Here is a 9,422-nt window from a genome sequence, read left to right on the forward strand (position 1 = left end):
TATTATTTTCTTTTTTTTGCGGTACGCGGGCCTCTCACTGTTGTGGCCTCTCCCGTTGCGGAGCACAGGCTCCGGACGCGCAGGTTCAGCGGCCATGGCTCATGGGCCCAGCCGCTCCGCGGCATGTGGGTTCTTCCCGGACTGGGGCACGAACCCGTGTTCCCTGCATCGGCAGGCGGACTCTCAACCACAGCGCCACCAGGGAAGCCCAGCTGCAGTATTTTTAAACCGCAGTCGCTGACCTCAGCGGCTAGAGACTTGACCTTCCCTCCAAACGCCCGGCGTTCAGCTGCCAAAGGCGCCTCGCAGCTCCCTCAGCGGCAGTCTCAGCAGCCGGCGCGCGACCCACACGCGCGCCCCCAGCGTCTCGGCGCGCGGATCCGGCTCGCGGAAGGCTCGCAAAAGGACCCGGCTCTCAGAGAGCGAGGCCCGTGCGTCCGCCCGTCCGCCCCCTCTTTAAACACGGGGCCTACCGAGAAAGTGCCTGTGTAGTCAATCGAAAGATTCTACTTTTGACGCAAAAAATTACCCATCAGAAGTATGAATAGCATAGGAATGAGAATGTTTCACTTTGCAGTTGAACGCTGTTGGTTTGAACAGGTTAGGCGGGCGCAAGAGCTGCTGGATCAAAGCAGGCACTGTTTAGGACAGCTGTATCCGGGCCCTCCTGTCGCAAGCCGTCCTCAGAGCCAGGGGTCCTTCAGGTAGGAGGTGCTGGGTGACTTTGGACGTCCGCCCTTCCTCGGCGCGAAGACTGTTCAGTCTCGGGCTTTGCACGTTTGTCGTTCTCTTCGTCTGGCCTCGAGGCTTCTGTCGCAGCCATGATCCGCCAGATCATCGGTCAGGCCAAGAAGCATCCTAGCGTAAGTTCTTAAACCCTTTCCCAGTGTTTTCACTTGTGCATCCTGTGTCGGGTTGCGGCTGCCTCAGTCCCCTGGGAGCTTTCTCCTTCGCAGCCTTTTACCGTTCCTCGGGGCTGGACCCTGTCTCACTTTGTCCTGTTCTGCTGGTTGCCCCAGGACCTTGAGCTTTGACCTTCCACGCCTAGCATTGCGGGGTTTGGCCTGGCACACGGAAGGTGAGGGACGCTCTCGAGGAAAATAAAATGTTGGAACTGTGTGGTGGGCGCGCGTCCTCTTGCAGGTTGGTCGGACCAAGAGGGATAGTTGTGCGCTGTGTGGGTTAAAGACCAGGAAAGGTCAGGCACCCTATTTGTTGTGCTGTTTAGAGTCTCGTATTCACTGCATTGCACCATGAGGCTTTGAGGCAAATATGAGGATCTCTGATCTTGGAATGCTCAGTTTGTCTGGACGTCTTGATATTTGGGAGGATTTTTGTAGTGCGGAGTTTAATCGCAGTTGAGTTCTTTTGTATCTCACATTTCCCCCTGCATATCAACGTGCTGTGGCCCTAAAAATCAGTTAGTCAGTACTTAATTTTTATCTTAAACCCAGTTGCCTAAAGACGCATTAAGCGTCGGTAGCACTACGTTTTCAGAGATTATGCGTAAAACCGGTATTTATAATAGGTATGTTTCTGTTTGCTCATTCACACTTTTAACAGAATTTTTATTTTTCGTAACGTCTGTATCGAAGCAAGCTTAAGTAATTTGCCAAGAGCTTGTTTTTCAAGCCTTGAGATGAAAGAAACTGGGAAATTTAATGGGAGTGATGTATAAATATTAAGTGAAGAAGGCGATATATTTTCTGGGAAATTTTAAAATTTGAATGTAACTTTTTCCACATTTAAACCAGAATTATCTTTACATCCTTTGGAAATTACATTTCTTTCTTTTGAATGTAGTTATAAGAAATCTTACCTCAATATGAGGTCTATCTTTTTTCAAAAGATAAAAAGATTAAAAAGACGGTTAAAAAGATTAAAGATTAAGATTAAAAGATTAAAAAGACGGTTTGAAGAGAAGGTGAAACTATAGAGATAGAATGCAGATTAGTGGTTGCCTGAGGCTGGGTGTGGGGATGGGGAGTGACTGCAGTGGCCATGAGAGATTCTTGGGGTGATGGGAATGTTCTAAAATTGTATCGTGGGATGGTTGTACAACTTCGTAAATTTACTACAAATCATTGGTGGTTTCATACTTGAAATTAATGAATTTTATGGCATGTAAATTAAACCTCAATAAAGCTGTTAAAGTTTTTTAAAAACATAAAATAGGGCTACCCTGGTGGCGCAGTGGTTGAGAGTCCGCCTGCCGATGCGGGGGACACGGGTTCGTGCCCCAGTCCGGGAAGATCCCATATGCCGCGGAGCGGCTGGGCCCGTGAGCCATGGCCGCTGAACCTGCGCGTCCGGAGCCTGTGTTCCGCAATGGGAGAGGCCACAGCAGTGAGAGGCCCGCGTACTGCAAAAAAAAAAAAAAAAAAAATTAATTAAAAATAAATAAATAAAGAAGTGGCTTGAGACTTGGAAATCAATGTGTAGAAACTCCTGTAGTTTTTCTGTTTATTTTTATCAGTATGTAGGTATTTGAAGATGACTCTTGATTCTTGTCTGTTTTGTTTTTGGTTCCAGTTGATCCCCCTCTTCATATTTATTGGAGCGGGAGGTAGTGGAGCAGCGCTGTATGTTTTGCGCCTGGCATTGTTCAATCCAGATGTCAGGTAAGTGCTTGAAAATGTTCAGAACTTTGATTGTTTATCAAACTGATTCAGGAGCCACAGCCTTTCTAGGGAGGCAGCATCAAGTAGTAGAAAGAACCTGAAATTTGTTGGCATCCAGTAAGTTCAGATCCCGGTTCTAGTGTTGTCATTTACTTTTTCTGGTTCATGAAATTATCTAAATTTCTCTGAGTCTCATTTTCTCATTGGTTGAGTAGAACTGCTAATACCTATTTTGTAATGTGAGGATCGAGATAATAACTTTTATAAAACAGTCAGGGTTGCTGGTATGTTTAAGTGTTTTTTGCCTGTTTTGCACAATAGGGAATGCTTCTTTTTGAAGTTGTAAAAGAACAGGCATGGAAAAGGTTGTTTCATTGTTTTTCTTTTCTACGCAGTTTTCTATATATCACTTCATTGATGAAATAGAAAACACTAGTAAAAGCCAAATGTAAAGTTTTTTGTAACAGGGATAGGGACAAGGACAACTGCCCCAAGAGGCTCTGTGTTGTACCTTTTTCTAATTGGTTATGTGAGATTGCTTATTATGAATCCTATCTCTCAACTCCATAATGAAAATAACACCGTCCTTCACCTTATAGGAAGTGGGATTAATCTATTTGAAATGTTAGCTTCTTGAGTACAAGACTGTTTTAAAAAGTGTTTTATTACTCTAACAGTTATAGTGTTTTATTTCTTTTAGTTGGGACAAAAAGAATAACCCAGAACCCTGGAACAAACTGGGTCCCAATGATCAGTACAAGGTAAGCTGCAAAATTGCTTCAAAATTGCTGGAAAGTGTATTTTAATAAACTTTGTCATGGGGTATGTTCTTTTTGAAATTGGATCTGCAAGTAAAATTCTGTTATAATGAACTTAGAAGAATTGCTAGATTGTTCTGTGAAATTAGAATGGCATATTTTTCTAATAAATATTTTTTCTAAGGATTTTATTCACGGGCTTTAAACTCTGTATGTGAAATGAAGATAATGCTCAATTCTACTAATTCGACTAAGAAAAAAAAGAGTATAATTCTTGTTTAGTATTTTCTTTGCTCTTGGGTAGTGTAGTGCAGTGGTTCTCAAACCTCAGTGTACATAGGCATCTTCTTCAGCTCCATCCCCAGAGATTCTGATTCAGTTGATCTGTTGCGGAGGCTGAGAATTTGCATTTCTAATAAGGTTTCAGATGATGTTGATGCTGTTGGTCCATGGACCACACTTTGAGTAGCACTAATCTTGTGGCTGGTTTGGTTGGCTGTTCTTCTTGGTATGGTTGACATATTTCAGCTGAGAATTAGTAGGAAGAAATGAAAATCAGTTGAAACTTATATTTTACCATAAACCTTCTAGATACACTTTTTAACATCTTTCTGGAAAACTGGTTTGTGAAACTACTCTTCCGAAGAATGACTTCATGGACTGAGGCCATTTACTTTTTTTAATTTGTTTTATTGATACATGATTGACGTGCAATGTTGTATAAGCTCGAGGTGTACAACTTGTTGTTTGATGCATTTATGTATTACACTATGATTACTACGGTAGTGTTAGGTAACACCTTTATCATGTTACATAATTATCACATTTTTGTGTTGAGAACAATTAAGAGATAGTTCCTTAGCAACTTTGAAGTTTATAATAAAGTATTGTTGACTATAATCACTATATTGTATATTAAATATCCAGAACTTGTTGATCTAGTAGTTGCAAGTTTGTACCTTTAACATCCCCCTAATTCCCCACCCCCCCACCCCCGCCCCGCCCCGCCGCCACCATTCTACTTTCTGTTTTTACAAGTTCAGGTTTTTTAGATTCCATTTAAGTGATATCATACAGTATTTGTCTTTCTCTGTCTCACTTATCTCACTTAGCATAATGCCCTTAAGGTCCATCCATGTAGTTGAAAATCTGAGACCATTGATTCCCCAAACACAGCTTTACTTACCTGTAAAATTTTTGCATACAAAGAAAAAATCCTTGCAATGTCAAAAAGGGTAGGGGGCAGCTTTAGTAGGGTATGATTCACATACCATACAATTTACCTATTTACAGTATGTAACTTGCCATGAATTTTCCATTACACCAGGCTGCTTCATCAAAAAATAGCAGTTCCTTTGAGCACTCTCAAGAAGAGGTGTCTTGACCGAGGAGAGTTCAGGACCCCTTAGATATACCTCCTTGATGGAGATGGATGCTGTCATTACTGATGACAACAACTTTTAAGATAACTGTCACTTTTTACAGATTGCAAGCTTTCCACTCAACCTTCTGATTATAATTTGGCTTCCAAATCTCTAAACAGATCTTGCTACAAGAAACAAACAAAAATGCACTGGTGAAGCTGAAGTGAACCATCTTAATCTGTGTCACATTTTGACTCAAAAAATGATACACAGGCATCCTGTTTTTTCTCTCCTATAAATTTTAGTCCATTCTGGAGAAAATGATTCCACATCCAATAAACTTTAAAAAAGAAAAGAAAACAAAAAAAACAGGGCTTAGTCCTTCCACCAAAGAGCATATTGGAGTCTCTGCGTATGTAGTTCAGAAAGCTCCTCAGGTGACTATGATAATGAAGCTAATTCTCATGTTCTGGAACATGAAAATACCTGCCAGTATGAGGCCATGTGAGCTGGAAATGGAACATTGCTGCAACAAAAAACTAATGTGTGTGGCATAGATTGGGCTGTGAATAGCTAAGATACTGGTATTAGAGCCTGGAAAAATGAATCATGTAATGGCAAAATATTTGATAAGGTGTCACCTGCTATAACTTGGAAAGAAGACCATGTGCCTAAAGAGTTTGTCATACAAAAGATTTTTGGAAAACAGGATGTTTGTGGACCGTTGCTGGCTCTACTTGCCAAGAGATGAGTTTAGAAGAATTGGGACATTTGCAAGCAGAAATAAAAGGGAACCAAGTCCAGAAGCTTGTGAGCCTGGAGTGGATGATGCCTACTACTGCTTCTAGACTAGAAGACTAGTAGACTAGATTATTCTTTCTCTATCATTCACTTTCCCTCACCTAAGATAATTTTTTTTTCTGGCCTATTAACATCAGATTTGGCCATGTGACTTGCTCTGGCAAATCAAGTGAGGGGAAGTGCTATCTGCCACTTCTGAGCCAGTGTGTAGTTCCCCCATTGTTCTTTTCCATCTGTCATGAGACCAAATTGACAGTTAAGGGCTACTCATTCAGCCCAGGATTAGAATGAAGAGAACACAGGGCAGTCAGCTTATAAATGGCATATAATGTGAATGAAAAATAGACCTTTCTTGTAAGCCGCTAAGATTTGGTGGTTATTTTTTGCTACTTCACAATCTAGCAGAAGCTAACTAATACAAACAAGAGAGGGGACTAAAATAGGATTTAAGCATTAAAGGCCTAGCAACACTTATCATCTGAATAAAATGCCCCAAAGCCAAGATCAGAATATGTTGTGCCTTCCCAGCTATTGTTACAAAAACCTTAAAGGTAGCCACCATTAAATTGAGAAAAGGTATGTGGACATGGAAGCTGAAAAATAAATCAGATTTGAAAATTACTTCAACGGAGTATTTTGATACTGGCACATGGAACCAAATAAAAGCAAATACATCAGAAACCTGCTTAGTTTTGAGAAAATTAGCAGAGGTTCTGTGACCTTTCCACTCTGCTTGGGTGTAGGGGCTTGATCCTGCTTCTGGCAAGTCATATAACTTAATCTTCAGTGTCTTCTTTTATAAAGTAAGAATGAGTAAGGTTGTGATAATTAAGATAAACATAAAGCATTCTGCCTGCAGTGCCTGGGATCTATTAGAAGAGTCCAACAAATACTTATTTCTTAAAATATAACCTGCAGTTCCTTTTATAAATATTCCCTTTAATATTTTTTTAATATGTTAGAGATGATACAGTTAGTTTCTTTTTAAGTCTCATTGTCCAGTTCAGTTGCTTCATAGGAGAACACTGTCAGAACAAAAAATACTGCTTTATGACTGATTCATACTTTTATGTTTATAAAGTTTATAAAAGTCTGTGTACGTATCTTAAGGATAAGCTTCACAACCTGGGAATTTTTCTTTTTTAAAAAGTCAAATAGGGCTTCCCTGGTGGCGCAGTGGTTGAGAGTCCGCCTGCCGATGCAGGGGACACGGGTTCGTGCCCCGATCCCGGAGGATCCCACATGCCGCGGAGCGGCTGGGCCCGCGAGCCATGGCCGCGGAGCCTGTGTGTCCGGAGCCTGTGCTCCGCAACGGGAGAGGCCACAGCAGTGAGAGGCCCAAAAAAAAAAAAAAAAAAAAAAAAAAAGTCAAATAAAATAAGAATTTTTCAATTAGAGATAAAGAAGTTAGGGTATGTTTGGAGAAATAAAGGAAAGGGTTTCAAGAAATAACGGACACAGATTTATGAGCTTCTTGCTTAAAAACTGAAGAAAATGATGATAATTCTGCAGTTTTGGTTCTTTTGGAGTTAAATAATGTAGTCTCCAAGTAATTATAGCACAACCTCTTCAGTGTTCTTTGGCACAAGAATGAGTAAACTCAAGATTATAGCTTTGTTTGGGCTTATGTACAAATCCTAATGTTTTCTCAGTAGGAATGCTAGAGCAGTATCAAATATAAATCATTTTTTTTTAAAAGTGTTGAGAGTTAGAGGCAGTTTTTTAAAGTAATGATAGTAAGATATATTTCCAAAATTAATTTAAGTTGAATATAAGGAAATTTATGGAAATTACAAAGTTTGCAAAATACAGTATTATTTAAAAGCAGAAATACTGCACTGTTTAAAAGCTTTTGTACCAAAGGTGGTCAGGTATGAATTTGATTTTGATGCATTCTGGGTTAGGAAATTAAGGAAACGTCTAAGTGAGAGAGAGAAAATGGACAGAAAAGCCATCAAAGCAGGCCAATTTGTATCTAAAAATTATGGAAACAAACACAAAACAAAGTATTACTTTATATTACTAGCCAATCTTTATTGCTATAAATCTTTCCCATCTAAATTATAGCCCTTTCCTAACCAAATAGGGATGATAACTGGTATTTGTCTATTCTGTTGGAGAGTCACCTGTGTACGTAGTGAAGATGGAAGTAAAAACATAAGAACTGGAAGTATATATCAGAAGAAATTCATAATTATTCACCTTGAAATAGAAGAATTTTTTTATAGGTTCTACCAGATTATACTAGCACTGCTCTTCTGAGGAAGATTGAATATTTTTACCTTACCAAAACCATTATTAAAGAACTGGAATTTTAATGTCTTTGTTTGAATGACTTTTGTATTGTTAAATATTCCTAATACAAAATTAATGTCTGTAATTGTTACTATAGAAAGCTGAATAAAAATAATCTTAAACTTCTATACCATCTTTGTGTATTTGATTGATTATCTAAAATATCTTTTTTCTTTTCCAAGTTCTACTCAGTGAATGTAGATTACAGCAAACTGAAGAAAGAAGGTCCAGACTTCTAAATGAAATGTTTCACTATAAAGCCGCTTAGAATGAAGGTCTTCCAGAAGCCATCCGCACAATTTTCCACTTAACCAGGAAATATTTCCCCTCTAAATGCACAAAATCATGTTGGTGTATTGTGATGGGGTTTACACTGATTAATAAATAGTTTGAAACTTGATGTGTGTCACTATTTAATGCCGAAACTCTACTTTGAATTTTATAACTTAGGGTATAGGAAATAAACTATTAGAATTTAAGGAGTTTCTTGAATTTCTGTGTATTCGTGTAATTTGAAAATAAGACTTTAAGCTGCTCTAATAAAACACTTTTATTTTGTGTGTAGGCCATTGGTAACACTAGGGCATATTTAAGAACTGGAACTGGAAATCAAATGTAGATTGGCAAGATTATTCAAGCATCTTTGGCATGGGCAAAATGAAAACCTCTAGATTTCTGTTACTGGCTGATGTCGAAGTATGTGCAGTTGTTAATGCTGGTTTTTACCATGGCATTCTCTTTGCTGAAGATTTTTAAGGTTGTTAGTCGCTGTGGTCTGGCTGGGGATTGTAGTTGGATCTGAGTCCATCACTACTAACCATGGAACTAGTGGCCAAGAAGAGCTCTTGAGAACTTCTGCTGAGTCTTGGCAGGTTTTTAAAGGCTAGAAAGTATGTTCGTAGCAATTTTGAGTGAGAGTTAACTTTTTAAGAATGGGCTGTGGAATTGGAATTTGGTAAGAGAAAATGTTTGGGTGTATACTGATGTTACCTGTTACATAGCTCTGACCTTTTAGCTGGATCTCAAATGATCAAACGAGCAGAACATTTCAATGGTTCAGTGGTGGCTAATCAAGAATTAACCATGTCATATATCAGGTTTCCACATAGGTATATGTAAATCATGACATTATAGAAACTTTAGTGAGACGATTTTGGATTTTAATATATAGGTATAATAAATCTTTGTGTTTACAAAGTAATAGCACATTTTACATGTCAGGAACTGAATTAAATTATGTGGATTATATCAAATACTTAATTTTTTTCAAAAACAGTAAGGAAACCAAGACTTGGATTAAATTATTCAAGTTCATTCTGTTAGTCAGATGTGGATATAGTCGTCCCTTGGTATCTGGGAGATCTGTTCCAGGACACCCATCCCCTTCCTACCCCCGCAGACACCAAAATCCACAGATGGCTCAAGTTCCTTATATAAAATGGCATAGTGCAGTCAGCCTTCTGTATCCATGAATGCAGAACCCATGGATGTGGAGGGCCAACTGTATTTGAACCCAGGTTGTCTTGAAATGAATGTAGAGTGCATTTCAGTTACTTGACTGTCCATACTTTTAAGCTCCTGTG

General features: G+C 39.2%; 1 protein-coding gene across 1 annotated transcript; it reads left to right on the top strand.

Moving 5' to 3' along the window:
- Positions 1-703: 703 nt before the first annotated feature.
- Positions 704-8,239, top strand: NDUFA4 (NDUFA4 mitochondrial complex associated). The gene is made up of 4 exons (XM_082633006.1): positions 704-863; positions 2,533-2,621; positions 3,322-3,382; positions 8,022-8,239. The coding sequence occupies exons 1-4, from the start codon at positions 822-824 to the stop codon at positions 8,076-8,078; spliced, it is 249 nt and encodes an 82-aa protein (XP_082489132.1). The 5' UTR covers positions 704-821; the 3' UTR covers positions 8,079-8,239.
- The last annotated feature ends 1,183 nt before the right edge of the window (positions 8,240-9,422 follow it).

The sequence above is a fragment of the Mesoplodon mirus genome (genome assembly GCF_964341445.2).
Source record: "Mesoplodon mirus genome assembly, chromosome: 9".
NCBI lineage: Eukaryota > Metazoa > Chordata > Mammalia > Artiodactyla > Ziphiidae > Mesoplodon > Mesoplodon mirus.

What these genes read in the sequence shown, in the direction of transcription:
- NDUFA4 (XM_082633006.1), top strand. Translation starts at nt 822, where the DNA reads ATGATCCGCCAGATCATCGGTCAGGCCAAGAAGCATCCTAGC. An exon ending in AGGCCAAGAAGCATCCTAGC is followed by an intron (nt 864 to 2,532) that starts GTAAGTTCTTAA and finishes TTTTGGTTCCAG; the next exon opens with TTGATCCCCCTCTTCATATT. An exon ending in TTGTTCAATCCAGATGTCAG is followed by an intron (nt 2,622 to 3,321) that starts GTAAGTGCTTGA and finishes TATTTCTTTTAG; the next exon opens with TTGGGACAAAAAGAATAACC.